At 41.9% G+C, this 27,895-nt stretch overlaps 1 protein-coding gene across 3 annotated transcripts in view; it reads right to left on the minus strand.

The window, feature by feature from the left end:
* The window catches only part of LOC126276370 (uncharacterized), a 252,682-nt gene that overhangs the window by 97,489 nt on the left and 127,298 nt on the right, over positions 1-27,895 (minus strand). For all 3 annotated transcript variants that reach the window (XM_049977284.1, XM_049977274.1, XM_049977291.1), the window contains exon 4: positions 20,030-20,166. In XM_049977284.1, the coding sequence (XP_049833241.1) occupies positions 20,030-20,166 (137 nt within the window). The remainder of the gene's footprint in view (positions 1-20,029; positions 20,167-27,895) is intronic.

The raw sequence follows: 27,895 nt of genomic DNA on the forward strand, positions 1-27,895 counted from the left end.
CGGCCGCTGTTTTAGTACATCAAATTCTACACAGAAATTAGAGTAATCTTAGATTTAAAAATCTAGTCAGCTGCCGTGCTTCATTTCTGACTGTATCACTACTAGGCAAATGAATAATACAAATATAAACATGACACGATACGTATATTCTTCCGTGTTTGCTGCTGTCTCACTCTAGTTTTGTAGTTTATTAGGCAGACAGGATTTAAATGAGATAGCAGCAAACACGAAAGAATACATGACAAAATGTTGATATTCGTATTATTCTTACTGTGAAGAGAATACTGCATGTCATTCACATTTCATCAGGTTCCAATTAGCAATCAACTCTTCTCACAGGTAGGAAAAAATTCAGAACGTAGAGTTGTCCATATTGACAAACATCCCGAACAGTCTTGCCAATCGGATTTTTGTAGTACATTGAATTTCTGCTACATCTGAAGAACAATACGGAGTTTGTATTTACTTCTTGGATAATGTACGAAAATGCAGTGGTCGAAACTCAGAGCAGAGAAAAAAAGCTCGTTTACCACCTTTTTTAAATTTATTTACTGACGCAGAGGTTTTGGCGCCAGTATTTATCTTCGTGCCTACAAAGCGTGCCTGTGTAGCACTACATATACTCGACGGAAGAAGTTACTGGAGGCACCTACCAACATTTTTCAGAACTTCCGATTGTTTTGCACTCGATTCTAAGCCGCAGGCGGTTGTTTGGATTACAAAAACAGGAAAAAAAGTGCTGCTTAGATTCGAGTAAATACGGTGTATAGAGGGGCTATACAAGGGCGATGTACTTGTGGACAATATTATGGAAAGATGTAGATGAAGATGAAATGGGAGATACGATACTGCGTGAAGAGTTTGACAGAGCATTGAAAGACATGAGTCGAAACAAGGTCCCCAGAGTAGGCAACATTCCATTGGAACTACTGACGGCATTGGGAGAGCATGACCAGACAAAACTCTACAATCTGATGAGCAAGACGTATGAAACAGGCGAAATACCCTCAGACTCCAAGAAGAATATAATAATTCCAATCCCAAAGAAAGCAGGTGTTGACAAATGTGAAAATTACCGAACAATCAGTTTATTAAGCCGCAGCTGCAAAATACTAACACGAATTCTTTACAGACGAATGGACAAACTAGTAGAAGCCGACCTCGGGGAAGATCAGTTTGGATTCCGTAGAAATACTGGAACACGTGAGGCAATACTGACCCTACGACTTATCTTAGAAGAAAGATTAAGGAAAGGCAAACCTACATTTCTAGCATTTGTAGACTTAGAGAAAGCTTTGGACAATGTTGACTGGAATACTCTCTTTCAAATTCTAAAGGTGGCAGGGGTAAAATACACGGAGCGAAAGGCTATTTACATTTTGTACAGAAACCAGATGGCAGTTATAAGAGTCGAGGGACATGAAAGGGAAGCAGTGGTTGGGAAGGGAGTGAGACAGTGTTGTAGCCTCCCCCTGACGTTATTCAATCTGTATATTGAGCAAGCAGTAAAGGAAACAAAAGAAAAATTCTGAGTAGGTATTAAAATCCATGGAGAAGAAATAAAAACTTTGAGGTTCGCCGATGACATTGTAATCTTGTCAGAGACAGCAAAGGACTTGGAAGAGCAGTTGAATGGAATGGACAGTGTCTTGATAGGAGGATATAAGATGAACATCAACAAAGCAAAACAAGGATAATGGAATGTAGTCGAATTAAGTCAGGTGATGCTGAGGGAATTAGATTAGGAAACAAGACACTTAAAGTAGTAAAGGAGTTTTGCTATTTAGGGAGCAAAATAACTGATGATGGTCAAAGTAGAGAGGATATAAAATGCAGACTGGCAATGGCAAGGAAAGCGTTTCTGAAGAAGAGAAATTTGTTAACATTGAGAATTGATTTAAGTGTCAGAAAGTCATTTCTGAAAGTATTTGTATGGAGTGTAGCCATGTATGGAAGTGAAACATGGACGATAAATAGTTTGGACAAGAAGGGAATAGAAGCTTTTGAAATGTGGCGCTACAGAAGAATGCTGAAGATTAGATGGGTAGATCACATAACTAATGAGGAAGTATTGAATATGATTGGGGAGAAGAGAAGTTTGTGGCACAACTTGAGCAGAAGAAGGGATCGGTTGGTAGGACATGTTCTGAGGCATTGAGGGATCACCAATTTAGTACTGGAGGGCAGCGTGGAGGGTAAAAATCATAGAGGGAGGCCAAGGGATGAATACATTAAGCAGATTCAGAGGGATGTAGGTTGCAGTAGGTACTGGGAGATGAAGAAGCTTGCACAGGATAGAGTAGCATGGAGAGGTGCATCAAACCAGTCTCACTACTGAAGACAACAACAACAACAACAACAACACTGCGTCAGGTTTCTTCGCAATCACGAGGGCCGTTGTTCAGCTTCAGACAATGGGCTTTTAGCACTCACACCCACTTGGATTTCAGCAACATCTCTCCAGCACTCCTGCCGTCATAGTGGACATGCCGCAAGACTCTTCGGAATCCTTCATCCCAAACATGCAGTAGAATTCATTGAGTGCCGCCAGTTTCTTCCAACCGCCAACAGTCGCGGACTCTGACTTTGTTAGCCTAGACATTTTCATGTGTTCTCCACAAGGTGTTGTTTGGAACATTCCTACTCCTGTGTCGAATGCATAATTCAATACAGTTCATGGTGTCGAGTGAAGTTTTGCTACTTTGGAAAATCCTACAGTAAATTCAAACTCGAATCAGTTCCCGCCACGTATGTATCCTTCCACGTCGGCTAGTCAACAGGTGCTCAATGCTCACCATACAGCAGATATCACACTGAGTGTGCATCCTAGTGGACATGTGTGGGATCCTTGTGTTGCTTCTAATCAAGTCAACAATTCTGTGCTGGACAGTACTTACCTGGACATCTACAACCAGCCCCACCACTCACAGTCAAGGGAATACAGTGTGCATAACGGACATTCACTGGCGTACTTAAGTACTTGTGGCTTCTCTCCGAGCTACCACATCAATGAGATTGCACATTTTGACTATGATCCTCACACTGTTCGAGCGTCCGTCGCTTCTCAGCCACCTCCCTGGCGTCAAATGAATTTCGTGGTACCCGCATTACGGGACACCAATAATTCGCACTCGCTATCCTCTGCATGCTCTACTTCCGTCCTAAGAAATAGGCACACCTCCACAGTGACTGCAGTGCTGAATCTGCCGAAGCTACCAGACTTCAAACCCGCTCACCCAGAGTTCTGGTTTAACCTGGTTGAGCAAACATTCAATGTCTGTGCATTGGATGATGACGCACGCTTCGCCTGCCTCATGAACCATCTTCATGACCGCGTTGATTTAATTTACGATCTGGTCAAAGCACCCCTCCCCCCCCCCCCCCCCCCCCCTTCCCCTAGCAGGGAAGTATGCTGTGGCAAAACAGTTTATACTGGAGTGTGTCTCGAAAACCAGGAGAGAAAATGTGTGACAGCTCATCTTTGCAGCTGTGATGGTGCATCCGTCTTCTCATTGATGAACAAGTTATGCCTGATGACACGCTGGCAGAAATCTGGACAGAAAAGCTGCCTTTGCCTGTCCAGACTGCAATTTCTGCATATGAAGATAAGCCAGTAAATGAACATTTACTCGCCGCCGACGGAGCATACTCCGCCAGGCAACGTGAGCTCCATGCACTCCATTCTGGACGTGACCCCACTAAGAAGCTTTCTGACTCCACGCCCTTGTCTGGTGCTGCTAATAACAAGTTTGTTAAACTAGCCGCCCTGCCTGCACCTTCAACTCCCCGCAACATCAGTGCATCGGCCTCTGTGGAAGACTGGGTCACATACTCTGTCACCTAGCAACTACCCACAGGAGCATAGGCCCACCCAACCTTACTGTTTCTTCCACGCAAGATTCGGGGAGCAAGCTTGCAAATGCCAGTCATCGTGTCCTTACCCAAACTCCAACCACAGGTAGGCTGTGGTGCCACCTCCTGTGATGTAAACAACGGGCACCATCCAACTTTGCATTCCAACAGTAAGAGTGGTCAAGTCTATGTTCGCGATTTACAATCAGGTGTACGTTTTCTGGTAGACACTGGCGCAGATGTCTCTTTGCTGCTGGTTTGCCTAGCAATCAATAGAGTGCAACCACAAAAAACAGGACTTTGTGCAGTGAACTTGTCTATGCTACAGTGTTCGGGTTCTACTCTGTATAGAGTGAAACTTTCACCCAAGTGCAAGCTGGAGTGGACGTTTTAAGTGTCAACAATTGAAGAACAAGTGGTTAGTGGAGTGCACCACCAAGTCTTTGAAGTTGTGGATGGAACATATGGAAATGCTGCTGCATCTCCGCAACATGTTCCACTAGTTGCCTTCCACACAACAATGCTTCACGACACTACAAGCAGACGACTCGTTGGCTACAGATAAGGTCAGTCCGTCCCAGTCTGGTGTTCCCATGCCTGCGCACATTAACGACAACGTTGTGAACTCTGTAAACTGTGTCAGCACGCCTCTTGTAATGACAGTGTATGCCCAAGTGCTCATGTTCCTTGTGTTCTTAAAGGTCAATTAACTTCCCAAGCTCGTGGCAATGAACTACGGCCATCTGCTGTTCTGCCATGCCCCCTCATGCCTACAGCACTCGTAGTGGTACGGCCCGCTACCAAGAACCAGTGTGCTAAGCTTGCCCATGTTAACATGCGTGCGGCCTTTACACAGCCTTTGAACGGTTGGCACACCTGTACTTCCGTGCCCTCGGCGCCACAACTTTGCACGTCTGCCTCCGCCTGCTCCACTTCACAGACATCTGACTGTGTGCCCCGCCACGTATTGCAGTAGTTACTAATGTCACAGTTCATTGGTTACATCTAACCAATAGGCCACCCATACCACAACGCCCACGCTGCCTCAAGCTGGAATTTATGAAAATTGCAAAAGAACAATTAGATGATCTATTACAAAAGGGAATAATTGAACCTTCTTCCAGATGCTGGGCTAGTCCTATCCTGTTTGACCAAAAGAAAGACGGTACTTGGCATATGGTCGGAGACTATAGGTGTTTAAATGCCCACACCATCATTGATAAATACCCGGTCTTACGCATTGCAGACTTCAATCATGCACTCGCAGGTGCAAAGTACTTCTCTGTTTTGGACTGTAAGCATGCATTTCATCAGATTCCTATGGCTCCCCCCCCAAAACGTCTCAGCGTTTCATCAATCAAACATTATCTCATCTAGACTTTTGTTTTGTATACATGGACTACATACTGGTTTTTGCTTCTACTTTGGAACAGAGTGAGGAGCATGTTCAAATCATGACAGATATTTTAGCAGCCGCTGGTATTGAACTGAACAATAAAACGACTCAATTGCATCAGTCATCCGTCAGTTATGTTGTGTCGTCGGACAGTCTGACACCACTGCAGGACAAGATGAAGCCGTTCTCAAGATGCCACACCCCTAGACCTATAGGGAATTACACAGGTGTTGAGAGACAAGATTTTTATGTGCTCACTGATCACAAGCTGTTGGTTCCTGCCATAAAAAATCCTGCGGCTGATCTGCCCCCACGACGCTCGTCACATCGATTACATATTGCAATTTACAAATGACATTCGCTACACCCGAGGAGTGCACAATGTGGTTGCTGATTTTCTCTTGCAAATTGGTGCTATCACAACCTTAATTGACTTAATGGACATACCTCGGTTGCAATCGGTAGACCCCGATACCATACAGTTAATCTTGGACCACAGCTCCTCTCTCCAACTGGTATGCTCTACTTTCCCTGGCATATCTGAATTAGTGTGGTGTGATGAATCGACTGGTACATTGTGGCCATTCATTCCTAAGCCCTTTCAATGACAGGTCTTTGACAAATTACACACATTAGCATACCCCAGTGTCGAAGCTTCCACCCGTGTGGTATGTGAACGGTTTATCTGGAGAGACATGTGCCACTACTGTCAGTCTTGGGCCAGGGCATGCGTGTTGTGTCAACAGAACAAAGTTTCCAGGCACACTTCCCCACCCCTTGGCTGTTTTGCCCAACCACCAGGCCGGTTCCACCATGTTCATATGGACCTCGCAGGGCCTTTCCATTACATGTTTACTGCTATTGGCTATTGACAGGATGACTCGGTGGGCTGAGACTGTGCTTATTCCAAACATTACCTCTGAGACAGTAAGTTGAAGATTGTTAGATTCGTGGATCTCTAGATTTGGCTCCTGTTTACCTCACCACTGAGCAGGGATGGCAATTCGAGTCTTCAGTTTTCTCCGACTTATGTAAAATGTGTGGTATTGCCAAAATTCATACTTCCGCAAACCTCCCCCAAAGTAATGGGCTTTTCGAGTGACGGCATCACACCTTAAAGTCTGCCTTGCGTTGCCATGACTCACTATGGACAGAAGCACTGCCCTTCATGCTTCTTGGCCTTCGTGCGACTTTCAAGGAAGACCTCAAGGGTTCCATAGCCGAGTTTGTGTATGGCCAACCTCTGGTTTTGCCTGGAGAATTAGTCACTCCCACCCCACTTCCACGGCCCTCTGAACTCCCTTCATGTCTCGAGCGAGTTTGCTTGCAGTGCAGCAAAATTCAGCCGCCACCTCCAGCTACTCATACACCTCTGCACGTGTACGTACCGCACACGCTAGACTCGTTTGAGTACATGTTTGTCAGAGACTACTCAATCAAAGCCCTGTTTGAGTCGCCCTACACAGGTCCTTACAAGGTCGTCAAACGCTCTGAGAATAACATGGATCTCCTCATAAAAGACTCTGTAACCACGGTCTCACTCAACCGAGTGAAACCAGTTTTCATTGAGCCTCAGATGAACCTCCCTGATTCTGCCGCTATTTCTCCACTCCTGCTTCGAGCGGCCATCCATCTTCTCATACCATACATTCGCGTATTGATTCTCCACAGTGTGATTCTCTGCCGAGCACTGCCTCTTCTCCACATTCATCTAATTCGAGTGGCCAATCTTTTCGAAGTTTCACTCCTCACAGCCCTTGCAGTCGAACTGCCAACCACTCGGATTCTACCATTGTGCTACCATCTTCATGTGACAGCTCTTTGTCACGCCGTTCAATCCATGCTGGCTCCTCCTCATTGCCTTTGGTCACACTCCCTCGCCCATCAGCTGATCGCCCGATGTTATCGCCTGTGCAGTCCAGTGCACCTGCCACCCCCCTCTTCACAGATGCTTCCCTCTGCCATGGCTTTCCCGCACCTCCCTAACATTGTTTGTACAGGTACCACCCAAGAATTCACAACACATGTACACCCTGATGACATACATAAATTATCTGTTGTCGTAGATGGTGATACGGTGTGTGTGTGTGTGGTACTCACGTGTGACAATGTTGAGGGAGGAAGTGCAGAAACTTGTGTGGTGCACCACTTTAAATTGAGCACAAGTGCTGTGTGTGGCAATTTACATGCTTTTGTTAGGCCTTCTGGCAAGGTGATTCCCACTGACGAAGTGCTACACCTCGACTCCAGGACGGGACGACGTCTTCAGCTGCTGGCGTCGCTTGCTGACGTCACCATCAACATACCGGATTTCACCCCCCGGTCTCCTACCAGTCATACCAGTCAACCGCTTCTGCCTGACGTTGAAGAACTGTACGTTACCTTCCTAACTTTTCACCCCTCCCATTCACAGGGACGTACTCAATACTGCGCGGGGGGCGCTATATGGCGTAGAGCGCCATAAATATCGCTATTTGCTCAGTGTATAAGTGTGCTATTTTTGAGGAGAGGGCTTTGGGGAGGATGTTGGCCGCTAACGGCAGTTAGCCTCCAGACTTGTATCTGTGTAGAAGCGAAGTGCTAATAAATCTGTATCTGAGATTCCTAGTTGTTTACCTTCAACTACATCCTATTCCCTAACTTTTAATGGTGTGATCAAGTCTTGAGCATTACAGAATTTACATGTATTGTTTTATGTATGAGTACAGTGAAGACCTTTTACAGTTAAGCAGTTACTAATTTTCAAGAAAGTCTTATTTACATTTTTAAGGGTTTATCCATACATCCATTTATAACACTTCCATCATCAGTTTCTTCAGAACACGATGAAAGGTTATTCATATATGGCACTGGACCCGATATCAATCTTTTGATATGCTGCTAGTGATTATTCTCCATTCTGAAGATGCTCTATTGTTTTGTACACTACCTGGTTTCTTCATAAGACGCAAGACACTTCATGTCCTCTTAGGTAGGTAGAATGGATAGCATTTATTAGCAAGTTCACTGATAACATAATATGTTAGCTTTTCATTGAGAGTGCTATAAACTGCACAGTTAAATGCTTTTGACAAGTCACAGAAAATACCAGTTGACAATATTTTGTCATTTAAATTTTTTATAGTCTGATTTGTAAACGGAGAAAATAACTTGTTCTGTGGAGAGAAACTTTTCAAGTTCAAATTGAGGCTGCCCAACTACCTTATTTTGAGAGAGGTGTTCTGTGGTTCTTGCATACTTAAGCTTTTCCACTGTATTCAACATTCTACTCTGTAGGAATCAGAATGGGTTCTGAAAAAGACGGTCGTGTAAAACCCAGCTCACGCTATTCGTCCAAGATACTCAGAGGGCCATAGACACGGGTTCACAGGTAGATGCTGTGTTTCTTGACTTCCACAAGGCATTCAATACAGTTCCCCACAGTCGTTTAATGAACAAAGTAAGAGCATATAGACTATCAGACCAATTGTGTGATTGGATTGAAGAGTTCCTAGATAACAGAACACAGCATGTCATTCTCAATGGAGAGAAGTCTTCCGAAGTGGGAATGATTTCAGGTGTGCCGCAGGGGAGTGTCATAGGACCGTTGATATTCACAATATACATAAATGACCTTGTGGATGACTTCGGAAGTTCACTGAGGCTTTTTGCAGATGATGCTGTAGTGTATCGAGAGGTTGTAACAATGGAAAATTGTACTGAAATGCAGGAGGATTTGCAGTGAATTGACGCATGGTGCAGGGAATGGCAATTGAATCTCAATGTAGACAAGTGTAATGTGCTGCGAATACATAGAAAGATAGATCCCTTATCATTTAGCTACAAAATAACAGGTCAGCAGCTGGAAGCAGTTAATTCCATAAATTATCTGGGAGTACGCATTAGGAGTGATTTAAAATGAAATGATCATATAAAGTTGAGCATCGGTAAAGCAGATGCCAGACTGAGATTCATTGGAAGAATCCTAAGGAAATGCATTCCAAAAACAAAGGAAGTGGGTTACAGTACACTTGTTTGCCCACTGCTTGAATACTGCTCAGCAATGTGGGATCCGCACCAGATAGGGTTGATAGAAGAGATAGAGAAGATTCAACGGAGAGCAGCACGCTTTGTTACAGGATCATTTGGTCATTGCGAAAGTGTTCTGGAGATGATAGATACTCCAGTGCAAGAATCTGCAGGAGAGACGCTCAGTAGCTCGGTATGGGCTTTTGTTAAAGTTTCGACAACATAACTTCACCGAAGAGTCAAGCAATATATTGCTCCCACCTACGTATATCTCGCGAAGAGACCATGAGGATAAAATCAGAGAGATTAGAGCCCATACAGAAGCATACTGACAATCCTTCTTTCCATGAACAATACGGGACTGGAATAGAAGGGAGAACTGATAAAGGTACTCAGGGTACCCTCCGCCACACACCGTCAGGTGGCTTGCAAAGTATGGATGTAGATGTAGATGTAGAAAGTAGTGTGACTGATTGGTAATTGTTCTTATTCAAGATCGTGCCAAGATTCCTTACATCCAAGAGTTGATATAGTCTCCTACTACCAAAAACAACTGATAAGGGTAGAGAGGATATCTTTCAGGGGGTCATAGTGTAAGGCAGCATAGTATAATTCGATTTTGTGTCATTATTCACAGACAGTACTAAATCAAGCTTTCATGTGTAGGAGGTGCAGTTATAAAGTACTTCAATGGTAGAAGAAAAAACTCAACTGCTCAATTCAGTGACAGCTTTGTTTAGTAACCTCACTGGAAATGCATTTGGAAAATACAGATGTATACATATTTATAACATTCCCCATATATTGTGAAGGTGCAGCCAGACAGCCAGAGAGAGCACTGCTGATATTGCTGTCCCGTCACATGAATTCCTGTAACAGGAAATTACACTCCTGACAAAAAATTTGAAGCACTCTGAAGAGGAGGAGGAAACAAAATGAAAGTTCATGGTTGGAGAGTGTGTGTGGTGTTATTTCAATGATAACAAAATTGAGTAAAATTTTCAAAGAACTACCAGTATGAGCCAACTTATCAGTATGAGATCACAGACATTTTGTGAACACAGTTCAGTAAATTAACTATGATTAGACTACTTCAGGTTGAGTACATGTGAAAAAAGGCTGTCAAATTTAGCTATTTAGTTGATACAATATGGCATAGATGCTGGACTTGACTTCAGTAACACAGTCAATGACTTTTCTTTGCCGAAATCAAGGAAAGGCAAAGTAAAAATTGTAATAAAATCACAACCCCTGCAATGGAAACATTTTGAACCTTTATAATCAGTGAGTTTTCTTCAATGAAAGAAGGAAATGCAAAGTACAATTTATAATAAAACCACAATTCTTCCTTTGTTATATTTTCCCAACTATTACTCATAGCCCCTTTCTTTTAATTCTAATACATAATTTATGTACTGCCATAAACAACATCCCTTATTTATTGTACATCATACTAAAACCAATGTATAGCAGTTATCATAAACAATAAGATACAATTTTGTTTTACTTTCATTTTTTTTAATGTTTACATAGTTCATAATTTAAGTCTATAGCCATACATACAGATTTATGATCAATTTATTTTATTCAGTAATATTTTTCAATAATACTTCCATTTTAGTAAATGTAATTACAAAATTTGCTAAAACTACATATAAAAATTGTGGAATGGTAGTTCTATGGGTGATGGAAAGGGGAGGACAGGTACAGGTTTAACAGTTGTGCCAGGACAAAGGACACCTTGGTATGGTTCTGGCTGTCACTATGAGAAAGGCTGTGAGTTTATATGCAGTTGGTTTGAATATAAATTGTTGTAACAGTTGCTGTTTAGCATCCAGTTTGCTTTATGTTGCACCATCAGGGTTTCATTTTGAGCAGTATTTAAGATATTTGCTATATCCTGATGAATAAGTAGGCTTTAGAATGAAAGTGATCAACCAAATACCACTGCGCAGCGTCAGCAAGGTTAGAAGAGTGTGTCATGATATTACTGTTGTAGAACAGTACCATGGTAGTGAGGAGAATGTTCAGGTCGGTTACACCAAACAACACTCCCATTTTGCAGTAGCTCATTTATTCATCTCTTTACACAAGCAAGGCTTACAAAGAACTGGTTATTGTGGAAGAGAGCAAAGATAATCTTCGCTTAGCGTTCAAAGACAATGCTCGGAGTCTAGAGACAAACATATATTGATGCTGGTGTCGACCTCATCAGCGTTACATATCCCCCCCCTTCCCCCCCCCCCCATTCTGATTACACTTGTGAGGCCGGGGGGGGGGGGGGGGGTGTCTGGCCAAGGTGTTGGCAAGGGTGATCCGCCGGAACCGGACCACGGTCAGCTCGACAGCATCATCGGGGAGCTGCATGGGTAGATGACGTGAAGGAAGGTTCGGCAATCGAACCTGGAAGTCGCTGAAGAATGCTGGGCATCATGCTGGGCAGGCTGGTAGTACGGTGGCAGGTAGGCCGGCGGTTTATGAGTGGAACGGAGCAACAATGACAATGTCTCCGGTGGGCATGGTGAACACACAAAGCATGTCCAGGTTGACGTCGGGTGAGAGGGGAACACATTTCACCAGGTGGCAGGAAATGGCGGAGGTTGTGTCATGAGCACCGGATGAAGGGAAACACATGATGAACAGTGTTTCATCATGTAGTATTATAGAGATGTCATGGATTATGTCCGGGGGAACAGGCACAAACACCTTGAGCAAGGGCACGTTCAAATTGGGGGGGGGGGGAGAGGAGAAATCTCGACAAGGCAAGTCAGGCAATGGAGGAGAGGTCAAAGAGACCGGCGAATGGCCTGGCAGCGAGGATGTGATCATAGCTAAGCTCAACGTGGGGAGCACGGAGTCACTCTATGGAGTGCATGAAACCGGAGTAGGGCACAAGGTCGGAGGAGAGCTCGACGATTGGAGCTGGAAGTCACTCGATTGACTGTGTAAGTCCGACCTAGAGGGAGTGTTCAGAACGTCATGAGCCACGATAGTGAGTGGTGTGGTCGTGGCCTGAAGGGGGGTAGAAGAAGGCTCAACATGAGCAGGCTTAATCCTGTTGATAGAGACTGTGGCAGCTGTATCTTTCATCTGGATGTCATAGGTGCTGCCTGAGCACCGGAGAACTTGGTACGAGCCAGTATATGGAGGTTGGAGAGGAGCACAGACAGTGTCATCTCAGAGCATGATGTACTTACAATTGTCCAGAGATTTCGGGACGTGAACCTTAGGGCGGGAATGGCTGGCAGGCGGAGTGATGTGGAGGTTGATGAAGTGGCGTCTGACGCGGTTCACAAAGGAAGGTAAGTCAGACTGAGGGAGAGAAGCAGAAGGGCTCACGAGTTCGCCAGGAAGAACAATGTTCTGGCCGTATACAAACTCGGCTATTGTGCCTTTGAGGTCTTCCTTATATATTGCACAAATGCCAAGTAGCACAAGGGGAAGGGCCTCCATCCAAAGAGAGTCGTGGCATTGAAGAGCTGCCTTGAAAGTGCATTGGCGCTCAACTAGCCCGTTACTTTGCGGGTGATGTGCTGTGGTATGGATGCGCTGGATGCCGCAAATGTTAAAAATCTCATTGAACAGGGCCGACTCAAATTGTCTGCCCTGGTCAGTTGTGATGATAGCTGGACATCCGAAACGCGATACCCATGACTTGACAAAAGCTCGAGCAACAGTTTCTGCCGTAATATTGGGGAGGGGCACAGCCTCGACCCAGCAAGTTGTTTGGTTGATAGACAAGAGAACATAATGAGAGCCGTTAGAGGGGGTAGAGGACTGACAATGTCAATATGAATATGCTGATAACGCCCAGGAGGGATCGAAAAGGCGCCAAGGGGGGGGGGGGGGGGGGGGGTGAAGTGTGCTTGTGTACATTGCATCATTGGCACGCATTGCAGGAGCATGCCCATTGCTGGCAATCCTTGTTGTCATTTCTCCACACAAAGTGCTCTGCTACGAGGCGGGCGGATGCAAGAACACCAGGGTGGGCTAAATTATGCAATGCATTGAAGACAGCTTGACGGAGCATGGTTGGGATGAAGGGGCGTAACGTGCCCATACTGTCGTCGCATCAGATCTCACCAGAAATTCCAGGGAAGGTGGTGCGGATGAAGTGAAGTGAAGAGGTAGAGTCTGAGATCAGGTTTTGTGTGTCCACGTCAGCAGGTTTGAGGCTAGGCATATCAGAGAGGTCTAACAGAGAATGGACGGCATCGACTCATAAAAGGTAATCAGCAACTACATTGTTAGCACCCTTTATGTGACTGACATCGGTGGTGAACTGAGATATGAAGTCCATGTATCTGAAGCAGTGAGGAGGTGAGTCAGCTGGCGGATTTGTAATGGCTGCAGCCAGGGGTTTGCAGTCCGTTAAAACATAGAAAGGGTGTCCCTCAAAATCAGTCTTAAAATGCTTTATCGCTTCGTAGACCGCTAGCAACTTGCTGTCAAATGCGGAATATTTCTGTTGTGTGCTGGTGAGCTTGCTCGAGAAGAACTGCAGAGGTGAAGTCTGGCCATTGATGGTCTGGCTAAGCACAGCGCTGATGGCAGTATTGTTCACGTCTGTGGTGATGAAAAGCTGTGCATTGGGATGACGTCTTGTGATGGTTCAGGCCTCAGCAAGAAGACTTTTGAGGGCGGTGAAAGAGTCAGTCATAGCTGGGGTCCATGGAACAGGTCGAGATCCAGAAGTGTGGATGCCTGCCAAGGCAACTGTCAGTGGAGTCTGAATCTCCGCAGCCTGAGGTAGATGTTGACGATAATAATTAACCGTCCCCAGGAAGTACCAGAGCTCTTTGAATGACGCAGGTATGGATGGGTTTAGTATTGTTTTTACCTTCTCAGGGGGCAGTGAAATGCTGGCAGCAGAGACTCAAAAACCAAGAAAAGCGACAGCGGGTTGATGTAGCTGCAATTTGTCCTGGTTGGTCTCGATGCCTGCTGCTGAGAGAGTGTTCATAACAGTGTGCACATGTTGAATGTTGTTCTCGATGGAGGAGCTGAACACAAGAATGTCATCAAGATATGCAAAGCAGAATTTTAGGTCGAATAGCACTTCATTGATGAATCGTTGCGTTTTTCAGACTGAAGTGCATGAATAGAAACTGAAATAACCCAATTTGGGTGGTGATTGCTGTCTTCTTGATGCCTTCAGGTGCCATGGGGACCTGGTGGTGGGCCTGTTTGCAATCAGTGACAGAGAATGTGGTTGCACATGCGAGGGAACTGGTAAAGTCTGCAATGTTGGGTGTGGGGTAGATGTCCATAATTGTTTGTGCGTTTAGTTGATGGTAGTCTCCTCTCATGTGCCAGGACCAGTCTTTCTTGAGCATCATATGCATGGGCATAGACCAGTTACTGGCAGAGGGTTCAATGACGCCGGAGCTTGTAAGTTCAGAAATCTGCTTTTTAAGGTTGGAGAGGCACTCGGGACAAACTCAACATGGTTTACTGGAGAACGGGGGGGCCTGGCGTGACGCGAAGTTTGCTCGACAGTGCACAGGGGAAGTGAGTTCTCAATGGGTGATGAAACACAGTGTTTCGCACTAGGTCCAGTGATAGTTTGTGGTGTTGCAAGAAGTCAATGCCTAGTATAGGTTCCTCAATGTCGCACACTAAAAAAATCCACTCGAGTTTGCAGTTTGTGGAGAGTAAGATGACGTGTGAAGTTGCAGTGAAGTATGAAGAGGGCAGATGTTTGACGATGCTAAGGATGTGGGCAGCAGTGAAACATCGGCGCCTGTGTCCACTAAGAAAAGGTATATCGATGAAATGTCTTTAATGTAAAGTCATCCACAATAATCCGGTCGTTCCCAGACAGAATGGAGCACTGGGGGGTGCCTGTCATGTTGTGTGCGGAAGGCAGCACCTGAACCTACCTGCAGTTGGCGTTTGGGAAGTGGCAGTGTGGTCTGCAGTTCCGTGCCGCCTCACCAAACCGTGTTTGGAAGTAACAGTACAGATAGTGCGCTTGCATTTCCTGCAGAAAGTTCTTTGCCAGTGGCGGTGGCTGAGGCTCGGTGGCCGCAGCAGGTTCGGTTGCAGGAGGGGGCGTGACCATGGGAATAGCTGGTGATGTCCCAGTTGCTTGTTTACTGCTCCCAGAGCTAGCGGAACAGTAGTGTTAAAGTGTGTGTTGCACTCTGTGTTCAGGAAAAGTAGTGCCTCTGATAGTACATGAGGTCCTAAAATATTCTGTATACAATAATATCTTCACAATGCAGAAATACTTGTATCAATCTTGAGTTATTTCTTTCACTTTTGTAAACTGAACTGTTTGATTTTGGTTATAATCACTCTCTCTTGCCTAGAGTACTAAAACTTCATGCATGCACTTCCGGTGAGTTCAGTGTCAGCATCTTGGGGAAAATTACAAGTAACAACCTTCATCATGTTCAAGTTCAGTTAGGCTTTTTGTTGTAAAATACTGAAGCACTTTGTTGGGATTTAACTTTGACAGCTTTATTTCAATCATTTCTTCTCATACATTTTGATTACTTGAAGATTTGTTCACAAAATCACAACACACTGTTGTTACATACATGAGTGACATTTGCATAATATTTCTTCAAAGTAAATTAGTCACTGGAATGAAAATCATCAACAGTATCCCACTGAACAGCATCATCAAATTTAGGGGCATATATTGCTATTTCATTGGTGGAGAACAATGCCACGGTAGTATCAAAGTGTGTGCTCTGCACTGATAATTTTTTTTTTTAATGCAAGTCTCAGCCTGACTGTTTCACACTGACACCTAACAAGAAGTGAGTGGTGTGGCATGTGTTTTAATGCGTATAGGTTGAAACGCTTAAAACTTGCATGCAAATATTGTCAAAGAGATGGAGAATGCTACTGCTGCACGGTTTTCATAGAATGGATTAGTAGTTAGGGGCTTGTCTCCTGAGCCAATCAACAGTCATATTAACTTAGAAAGTGTATTTTTGTGCAAACATACACTTTTTTTAAAAAAAATGGAACAATGCCTTTTTAAATTAACAAACTGAAAGTAGGGTAAATTAGAATGTCACTGGCATTTGTTGCATGATTCTAATGGGAGCCATTTATGAGGTATCATATTTCGATAAGTTCCCACACCAACACTTGCGCAATATCTCTGGTAGCTCACACTAAAGAACAATACAAGTGCAACATTAGTTATGTGGATTCTGACCAGTAATGAGACTACTGACTGTCACAGGTTGTGTTGAAAATGACCACCGGCAGCAGCAATACACACTTCAAGTCTAAAGGAATGACTGCTTCACACATGCTGGCATTTCAGCAGAGATGTCTGAGCAGGCTGCAGTAATACGGTGTTTCACATAATCAGGTATAGCTGGTATGCCCGCCGTATATGGTTGCATCCAGAAAGTAAGTTTCCCAATGTTGTTTCCTTTTAAGTAGATGTATATAGCCAGGAAAACTACACATGCACAACAGATTTATGATGTGACAATCAAATGCCAGCTGGACAGGTTCTGCGTGGTGCCAGTACCATGCAGAAAGTGAAGTGCATAGTGTTCTGGAACAGGAAGGACATTCTGCTCATTGACTTCTAGCCCAGAGGTGGGACAGTGAGCACTGATCATTACTGTGAAACAATGCAGAAACTGTGATGTGCCATTCAGAACAAGAGGTGTGGAATGCTTACAGCAGGTGATGTGCTTCTCCATGACAATGATTGACCCCATACAGTTCAGCATGCAGTTTCTGTTTTGCAGAATTTTGGCTGGGAGCTGTTTGATCATCCAGCATTCAGTGCTGATCTTGCTCCCAGCAATTTACATCTTCTCTTGCACCTCAAGAAATTCCTGCCTCTGGCCAGCACTTTGACAACAATGAAGAGCTGAAGATGACTGTCACATGCTGGTTCCATTCACTGGTGGCAGACTTCTATGATACAGAAATATAAAAGATTATCCTACAACGTGACTAGTCTCTCTATTTTTTTGGTGAATATATTGAAAAATAGGTCAAATATTGCTGTTTCTGTTGCCAATAAAGTTTTTTGTGTAACAGAGTTGTCTTTGGTTCAAAGAAATGGAGAATTTTACCTTCTGGATGTGCCCTGTAGACACGTCTTTCAGCTTTACCCACAGAAAAAACCATACAGGGGACAAATCTGGGGAACAGGGCCACCAAGGTAAAGGTCCTCCAAATCCAATCCAACGATGAAGACATACTGTTGTACTTTGTGCACTATGGGCTAGACAGACATCATGTTGGTACCACAGGTTCCTCATAGTCCATAGAAGAGCATCTTCTAGCATCCATGGAAGATGATCTGTTAAGACATTGCAATACTTGCGTCCAGTCAGTGTTCCACCCATGGAGCTGATGGTTGCCTCTGCCACACCACACATTTACACTCCATGGATGCTGATGTTCCACCTGACAAGATCAGTGGGGATTGTCAAGACACACACACACACACACACACACACACACACACACACACACACACACATGACCACTGTCCCAGGCAGCTGAAGTGAGACTGCAAGCAACAGTGTATGATGGGAGAGGCAACTGGGTAGTGGGGGTAAGGAGAAAGCTGGGGGGGGGGGGGGGGGATGGGGGCAGAGTGAGAGGTAGCAGGTTAGAGTGAGGGAATGTAAAGTGCTCCTTGTCGGAGGGTACAGTGTCAAGGTGGAGAGAGAGCAGGGCACCTAGTTGCAGGTTGCAGTCAGGAGGTTTAGACAGAGGGTGAGGGAGAGGAGGGGGACTGGTGGAAAAGGAGAGATGTAAAAGGACTGAAGGTACATTTGTAGAATAGAGGGCTGTGTAGTGCTGGAAAGGGAATAGGGAAAGGGCTAGATGGGTAAGGACAATGACTAATGAAGGCAGAGGCTAGGAGGGTTACAAAAGCAAAGGATATATTGCAGGAAGAGTTCCCATCTGTGCAGTTCAGAAAAGCTGATGTTGGTGAGGAGAATCAAGATGGTTGTTAGGTGTCATGCCCATGTAGAATGCAGCAAAGTGGTTTCAGCTTAGATAGTAGATCACATGGTTGGTTTCACAGGTTGCCTTTCCTTTGATGGGATAGGTGATGTTTGTGCCCAGACTGGGTCGGTGGTGGTAGGATGATGTATGGGACAGGTCTTGCATGTATTTCTGTTCCAGGGATTGAGCCATAAGGCAAGGGGTTGGGAGCAGGAGTTGTGTAGGAATGGATGAGTATTTTGCATAGGTTCGGTAGGCAGTGGAATACCACTGTGGGAGAGGTGGTATGTTGTTCCTAGTTAGTATCTTTTGTTATAGAGTGAAATCAGTAATTTTTTCACAACTTAAATTCTATTTTTGACTTATAAACAAATATAAATTTGTACTACTTAGAAACATTTGGGAGACAAAACAATAGCATTCTTTAAGTATTTATTTGGCTCTATTTGAAAACATGTTAGCAAAACCAGCCCTTAATGAATTCCAAAGTAATTAACAGTTTTGTCTAAAGTATTGTTTGCATTTCATGACTTAAATAATTTGGCCTAACTCTTGTAGTAGAAAAAACTGTTAAAAAGACAGAATTTTTTGATGTATTCAGTTAATGTAATGAGTTAAGTTTTAATTGTACTTTCTGTAAATTAAACTTTGAACAATGTTTAGTTTCAGCACCTGTTACTGTGATGATACATAAGGGCCCAATTTTTGGTCACAAGTCAGTCAGTCTACAGCTGAGTTTCAGGCGAGGAACCTGTGTTGGTTAGAATGACTGTGCTGTGTGTGTAAAAACAATGACTGTGTCTGCTCCATACATACCTTTGTGTTCTTCAGGAAATGTGAACTTTGTGGTTATGTTTTTAATGCTCATAGATATTGAACAGTAAACTATTGTAGCAGTATGTGGAGGTTCACCTAAAAACTAGTAATGATGCTTATTGAAAGTTAAACAATAGTGCACTGGTCATATAACTGTGTAATACTGCGGGCTTGTGAACAGTGAAATTAAAATACTGTGAAACACAACTGTGCCCTGTTGGCTTCATTATTTACAGTATTTAGTGTCGGAATTACAAACCCAATTTTTCAGCCAGTATCACAGGGCAGTACGTCTACACTGAGGACTACAAATGAAGAAATAGAGCAGGCAGAACCACTTCAACTGGAGTCATATTTTTAAGGAGAATTATTCAAATCCCCTGCCAGTTTTTCAGATTTTGCCTTCCCATAATTTCCAAAAATTACTTAAGGCAAATGCTGAAATGAATTCTTTGAAAGGGCACATCTGATAATCTTCCCCTGTCAAAGTTCGCGTTCTGCCTCTACTAACCTCAACACTGATACAACGTTAAACCCTACTCTTTTTCCTTCTGAGAACACAGTCAACATCTTCCATCAATAATATAAGCAAATAAACATTAAATATAGTTTGATGATACTGTACCATATAATTACAAACTATGCACAAAAATGATAGCTTCTGGTTTTGGGGCAATCATGTATGACAACTGTATCTGCTGGAAGTTCAAGGCATGGAAAGCTTCTTCTCTGGATGACATGTGTACTTCTTTTATTCAGAGCAACTGTAAATATTAATTCACAGCAGAAGTTCACACACAACTTAAGCTAGAACTGAGGCATGTGAAACTTAAAAAAAAAGAAAAGTTAATATCAGGCCGTTATACAAGTCACCAACTGGAATTTATTTCATTACAAAAAACACTATTTTTGGGATGTTAAGATTTACCATTTATAAGTATGTGGTGTTACACATTAAAATAATATCTACATGTAAAATTTATATAGAATTAGACCATTTTTCATTACCTGTATCATGTTTACTGACTTTAATTGCTAACTGACCATCTGGGTAAAGCACTCTTCCTGTTCCATTTGTTTTAAATATTACAAATAACTTCCCATTTTTATAATACCTCTTCTCTTCTTGAGTTCTTTCCTCCAACCTGTTTCAAATACCACATCAATTTATTAAATTTTCATCAGTAAGGCACTAAAATACTCTATCAGAAGCTTATACAAAATTTAATGTATTTTTATGTAACTTACACTTTCTGTTGGAGTGTGGTACATTTATACTTTCAATATAAACAGTGTCAAGATGATACTCAACAATAAGTGTATCTATGCTTATTGTACAATAGTCAGGTAACTGCATCCCATGAGAGTGCTCATAGTGTGAAAAGTGGTGTACAGAGTATTTACATTGTTGTTAATAAATATTCTTAGCATGGTAGCAGTCCATTGTTTTTAACTAAAAAGAAGTTGATGTTTGGAAAATTAATGACTAGTGTTAACTAAAAATTACATTGTTACCTGAGAAAGTGTGCTTTGTAGAAGTGGACATGACTGAAATAAAGATACCAGTGTTTGATAGAGAGAACTGTATGGGATTTGGAAATGGGGAATGAAAATGCATCTGAAAATGAAGAAATGCTGTACAGTGACTTTAAGAGCAAAACTAAGCCTGGAAAAGGTGAATACTTGGGATGAAGAAAATCTGGTCGCAATGAACTAAATATATGGAGTGATTCCAAACAAGCTACTAGAATTTGTGATACAAAAACTGCATTTAAGATAATGAAAAAGTTCAACAAATTAAATATTAAGGAATTCACAGCACAGCTAACTGCTTGCAGGAACAAATTGGACAAATCAAGTTTATAAGACAGTAGTAAGAGAGCAACACTCTTCAGTATATTTGAAAACAACAATGAATGAATTAAAATTAGCAGGCTAAAAAGTAATGGAAAAGAAGAAGCTAAACTATGTGTTGAGAACCTTTCCAAAATCTTTAAGCTATATTGGGTACTTGATTGCCATTTTGAAAGAAGTAAATCAGACAGTCAAATACATTACAGGTAAAATTGACATGATGGGTTGAGAACACAAGGATGAAAGTGAAGGTGTAAAGTATAATGCATTTAAAGCTGTAAAGAAATCTTGTATGAGCTATCAAGAAAAGTTGTGTTATGGATGTGGTAAACAAGGACATTTCAAGAGAGGCTGCCACCAGTCAGAAACAAGCAGAGATCCATGGTCACATGATGGACATTACTGAGGACGCACTCGTCGCCATTGGTAATATGGGTGAAACAATCAGCATAATGAGGATAACAACAACTGGTCAAATGGTCAAAGCCAACAGTATGGTTCGTGGCCGTGCAGTTCTGGGCGCTTCAGTCTGGAACTGCATGACCGCTACGGTCGCAGGTTCGAATCCTGCCTCGGGAATGGATGTGTGTGACGTCCTTAGGTTAGTTAGGTTTAAGTAGTTCTGAGTCTAGGGGACTGATGACCACAGATGTTAAGTCCCATAGTGCTCAGAGCCATTTGAACCAACAGTATGGTTCAAGAGGTGCTTGTCATCAAGCTTGCTGAGGCTTGCAACAACAGAACTGGCATGAGCAGCTCTGTAATTAAGGTATAACCTATGATGATGTGAAATTATGTTGAGTCAGGTAACAAAATACAGACTGATTGGTTATTGGATAATGGTTGGACAGATCACGTAGTTAATAATGAAAATTATTTCTGCGAGCTCATAACTTTAAAAGAGCTTGTGATTGTAAAAATAGCTGCTGATGGTTAAGTTTTCAAGCTACAGAAATACAGAATATAATTAATTATTTTCTGTTTTATGAGGTCATGATTCCAATGCAAATGAAATTATTTTTTTTACATCAAAGGCATTGTGGAAATTTGATTATTTATGCTAAAAAACAGAAAAACACAAAACTGTATCTGTAGGCATTAGCTCAAAGGTTTTTGATAAAGGCAATAGCTAAATTGTGATTGTCTGAAAGATGTTGAACTATATAAAATGACAAGCAGAAGAAATGGTGCTTACACTTGGACATGTAAATTTTCACAATTTGGATACATCGTGTAGAAGTCAGTTAGCAGAAGGAATGCAGATGAATTTAGAATCAGTATTTATGAAATGTAAAGTTTATACTTAAAATAAAAGGCATAATTTAACTTTTGAAATATCAGAACTGAAACACAGGAAACAATAGAAATTACTCCTACAAAAATGTAGGAAAAAGACAGATTGCTACGTACCATAAAGATGACACATTAAGTTGTAGAGAGGCACAATTAAAAGCCACTTGCATAAAACTTTCGGTCACAGTCTTCATCAGTAAAAGAGAGACACACATCATTCATTCACACAAGCAAGCACACTTCATGCACACATCTCCAGCCTGAGATGACAAGAGTTGGCAGTCATGTGTGCATGAGGTGTGCTTTCTTGTATGTATGAATGGTGGAAGCTTTTAATAAGTGTCTTTTAATTATGCCTGTTTGCAACTTAACCTATATTGTTGAGTTTCCATTATTTGATTATTCCTACAGCTTGAAATTGGCCTCACACAACTGAACGTTTTCTTAGGAAAGATATTTTCTTACTTTTATGGATAATTAGTAAAGCAGCTAGAATCCACAGCATCATACCTAAAAAATAAGTTCATGATTGTTTTATGAATATTGTAATGAAACTGATAACTTAAGCAACAGAACTATTAAGAAACTGAGATATGGAAAATGAAAAGAACATTTAAATTCCGGTAATATCAGTCTATAAAACAGAATAGAGTAATTTTAAATTCTTGTCCTCCCTAAGTGTATGAATTATGGCATACGTGTAGGAGTAGGAAACACACAGCAGTCCTCAGCAGCTAGGAAGCCTAAGTCAGTTGTAAATTACAACAGAAAGAAGGACATTCTGCTGCTATGCAGTTCACACAGTTGTGGTGTGGGCCAGCAGTTGCAAGAAGTGTTGGAGAGTGAGTACCAGGTCACCAGCATTGTGAAGCCTAGTGCAGCAGTTTGCTCAGGTGACTGATAGCATAGGGGAGGAATTTTATGAAAGAGGATCAGGTAATGATTGTGGATGGAGCAGGGAATAGTCTTGATAGGGACAGGGAATAAGATGTAGGTGGTGACCTGGTAAAGACAGCTACTCAAACTGGTGGCACTATTGCACACTTCATGCAACTGCTGTTATGCATGTTAACATGAGGCTGGAGAAGGCACTGATGGTGGACAGCATGGCTCACATTGCTGTGGTGCCAGTTGAGTGTATCAATGGATCGAGTTTCCCTAGGCATGGCCTGTGCCTCAGCAGTATGGGAAGGGGAGGGTGGCAAAGCTTATAGATGACAGTATAGTGGATGGTGGTGGGATCACTCATGGAAATATTCCTGCAGTACTTGGTGTTAATGCTGCATGCTGCACCTTTTATAGATTAAAGTCAGCTGATAAGTATACCTGCTTAAATGGAGTCCCTCTAACAAAGGAATCACCTTCAGAAGTAGTCAGGTATCCAAGAATAGAAGGAATTAGCATATTTAATTGAAATGTAAGAGGTATTAGAGATAAAGTTAGTGAACTGCTTATAGATGTTGACTCTGACATTATTGGTATGTCAGAGCACCACTAAAAGAAATTGTCTACTCAGAGGCTTTATTTATCCCTACAGATTATCTGGCTGTTTCCTAAGGAGTTCTTTGTGGAAGTGTGGGAGTGGCCACGTACTTAAAAAACAGTATTCCTTTTGAGTCTGAAGATGTAAGGCACTGCACTGAACAGGTATTTGAATGTTGTGCAGGGACAGTTAAATTCAGTTAAAGTAAACTTCTAATTGTTGTTGTTCATAGGTACCCTAACTCTGACTTCCGAGCATTTTTGCTCGAGCTAGAGGGGTTTCCTGGTTCACTTTATAGGAAGTACCAAAAATTAATTGTATGTGGTGACTTGAATATTAATTTTTTATGTAACTGTCAAGAAAAAGGATGTTGGTAGATATTGTAAACTCATATGATTTGATGCACACTAAATTTTTTCCAGCCAGGGTGCAGGGGAACAGCAGCACACTCATAAACAAAATTTTTATTCATTCTTCATTACTAGATGGGCATTCTGTTGGTAAAAGGGTAAATGGCCTTTCAGACCATGATGCACAAATTTTAACACTAAAAGGCTTTTTACTCGAACAATTGTTATATATAGTTACAAACCATCTAGGAAAGCTAATCCAATGGTAATAGAGTGTTCTTTAACCCTCATTAAGGAAAAAGGGTGGCAGGATTTTTATAGTGCCAATAACATAAATGACAAATATAATGCTTTCCTTAACACACTTCTCATGCCCTTTGAGAGTTACTTTCCATTAGAACATTCTAAACAGGATATTAGTAGTAAAAGACAGCCTGGATGGCTGAGTAGTGGGATAAGGATATAATGTAGAACAAAGCAGTAATTATATCAAAATGTTAGAAGTAGTCACAATCAAGCTATAGTAGCCCATTACAAACAGTATTGTAAGATGCTTAAAATGTTATTAGGAAGGCAAAGAGTCTGTGGTATGCAAATAGAATTGCTAATTCACAGGATAAAATTAAAACCATATGGTCGGTAGTGAAGGAAGTGTTTGGTCAGCAGCACAACATCAACAATTTGAAGTCAGTGTGTAGTAAAAATATTTCTGTTTCTGGTAATTCAGATGTATGTACAGTGGTTAGCAATCATTTTCTGAGCATTGCTGGTAAATTAAATAAAAACTTCGTTTCTACAGGGAATCATATAACTCTCTTGGAAAATGCCTTTCCGAGATTGATGTCTGAAATACTCCTCTGTGATACTGACAGGGGGAGATTGAGTCAATCATTGAATCACTGAAAACTACAGACTCTCATGGCTATGATGGAGTGCCTAGCAGAATATTAAAGTACTGTACTGCACATGTTAGCCCTGTACTTAGCCATATCAGTAATTTTTTCTTTAAGCATGGTCAGTTTCAAGAACAATTGAAGTACTCAGCAGTATAGCCACTTTATGAAATGGAGATAGGGGTAATGTAGACAATGTTAGACCTATTTCTATTCCATCAGTGTTTCCTAAAGTTATTGAAAAGGCTGTGTATCTAAGGATAACTGATCATTTTGTATCACATAATTTGTTATCAAATTGATTGGAAAAGAGCACAGATGGTCCCAGTCTTCAAGAAGGGTCATCGAGCAGATGCGCAAAACTATAGACCTATATCTCTGATGTTGATCTGTTGTAGAATTTTAGAACATGTTTTTTTCTCGAGTATCATGTCGTTTTTGGAAACCCAGAATCTACTCTGTAGGAATCAACATGGATTCCGGAAACAGCGATCGTGTGAGACCCAACTCGCTTTATTTGTTCATGAGACCCAGAAAATATTAGATACAGGCTCCCAGGTAGATGCTATTTTCCTTGACTTCCGGAAGGTGTTCGACACAGTTCCGCACTGTTGCCTGATAAACAAAGTAAGAGCCTACGGAATATCAGTCCAGTTGTGTGGCTGGATTGAAGAGTTTTTAGCAAACAGAACACAGCATGTTGTTATCAATGGAGAGACGTCTACAGACATTCAAGTAACCTCTGGCGTGCCACAGGGGAGTGTTATGGGACCATTGCCTTTTTATACAGAGAAGTTGCATCATTAGAAAATTGTGGTGAAATGCAGGAAGATCTGCAGCAGATAGGCACTTGGTGCAGGGAGTGGCAACTGACTCTTAACATAGACAAATGTAATGTATTGCGAATACATAGAAAGAAGGATCCTTTATTGTATGATTATATGATAGTGGAACAAACACTGGTGGCAGTTACTTCTGGAAAATACCTGGGAGTATGCATGAGGAATGATTTGAAGTGGAATGATCATATAAAATTAATTGTTGGTAAGGTGGGTACCAGGTTGAGATTCATTGGGAGAGTCCTTAGAAAATGTAGTTCATCAACAAAGGAGGTGGCTTACAAAACACTCGTTCGACCTATACTTGAGTATTGCTCATCAGTGTGGGATCCGTACCAGATTGAGTTGACGGAGGAGATAGAGAAGATCCAAAGAAGAGCAGCGCGTTTTGTCACAGGGTTATTTGGTAACCGTGACAGCATTACAGAGATGTTTAGCAAACTCAAGTGGCAAACTCTGCAAGAGAGGCACTGTGCATCGCAGTGTAGCTTGCTCGCCAGGTTTCGAGTGGGTGCGTTTCTGGATGAGGTATCGAATATATTGCTTCCCTCTACTTATACCTCCTGAGGAGATCATGAATGTAAAATTAGAGAGATTCGAGCATGCATCGAGGTTTTCAGACAGTCGTTCTTCCCGTGAACCATACGTGACTGGATCAGAGAAGGAAGGTAATGACAGTGGCACGTAAAGTGCCCTCCGCCATACATCGTTGGGTGGCTTGCGGAGTATAAATGTAGATGTAGATGTAGATGTACAATTCAGGTTTAGAAGTAGTTTAACAACTGAAAATGCTATATTCTCTTTTCTTTGTGAGGTAGTTGGTGGATTAAACAAGAGGTTTCGAAAGCTAGGCATATTTTTTTATTTAACTAATGCATTTGATTGTGTTGAACACAAAATATTGCTCCATAAATTGGACCATTATGGAATACGAGGAGTAGCTCACAATTGGTTCTCGTCTTACTTTAACAACAGACAGCAAAAGGTCATTATTCACAGTGCTGAGAATGGCTGTGATGTGGGGTCTGAGTGGGGCATGGTCTAATGGGGGATTCCCAGGGATAAATGTTAGGGTCAGTCCTGTTCCTTATTTATATAAACTATATGCCCTTGTGTATTACAGCTAATCCTAAAATATTTCTGTCTGCTGATGACACTATCTTGGTAGTAAAGAATATCATTTCAAACTTCGGATATGTTTCAGATAGTGCAGTTCATGACATAAGTCCATGGCTTGTAGAAAATAAACTAACAATAAATCTCAGTAAGACTCATTTTTTACTGTTTCTAACACACAATTCAACAAATACTGATGTTTTAATTTCACAGAATGGGCAAATGATTAGTGAAACTGAACAGTTCAGATTTATAGGTGTTCAGACAGCTAGTAAACTTTCATGGAAAGTCTTGTTCAAAGACTTAATGTTTCCATTTTTACTCTTCAAATGGAATTTGAAGTAAGTGATCATTTGACATGAAAATTAGTCTACATTGCTTATTTCCATTTGCTTATGATGTATGGTATTATATATTAGGGTAACTCTTCCCATTCTCAAAGGATATTTTTGGCTCAGAAATGGCAGTTCGTGCAATAAGTGGTGTAAGTTTGCGAACCTCTTGTCAAACCCTGTTCATTAGTCTGGCCTCTCAATATATATATTCTCTGACATTATTTCTTGTTAACAGTATCAACTTTTCCCCAAGAATTAGCAGCTTTCATTTAGTTATCACTAGGCAGAAATCCAATCTGCATTTGGATTGCACTTCCTTAACTCTTGCAGAAAGGTGTACAGTATACTACTGCATCCATTTTCATTGAGCTACCACAAGAATTCTAAAATCTTGGCAGCAATCTATGCACTTTTAAATTGAAACTGAAGAGGTTCATGATGGGTCACTCCTTCTATTCTGTTGAGGAGTTCCTTGAAAAATTGTTATAATGTTGAGTGTGTTTACTTAAACTTATTGCTTGACTCTTTATAGGTTCATAAGCATTTTATTTTATCTGTTATTACTTTTATGTTGTAATTTCATGTACTGGAACGTTGAATGACCTTCGAGATTTGTTCCTCAATTTGGTCCTATGGTACTAGTCGTTTAAACAAATAAACAGGTTTGCTATGGATTCATGGCGATACTTTTAGCTGAAACAATAGTAGACA

This window comes from Schistocerca gregaria, chromosome 1 (genome assembly GCF_023897955.1).
Source record: "Schistocerca gregaria isolate iqSchGreg1 chromosome 1, iqSchGreg1.2, whole genome shotgun sequence".
Taxonomy (NCBI): domain Eukaryota; kingdom Metazoa; phylum Arthropoda; class Insecta; order Orthoptera; family Acrididae; genus Schistocerca; species Schistocerca gregaria.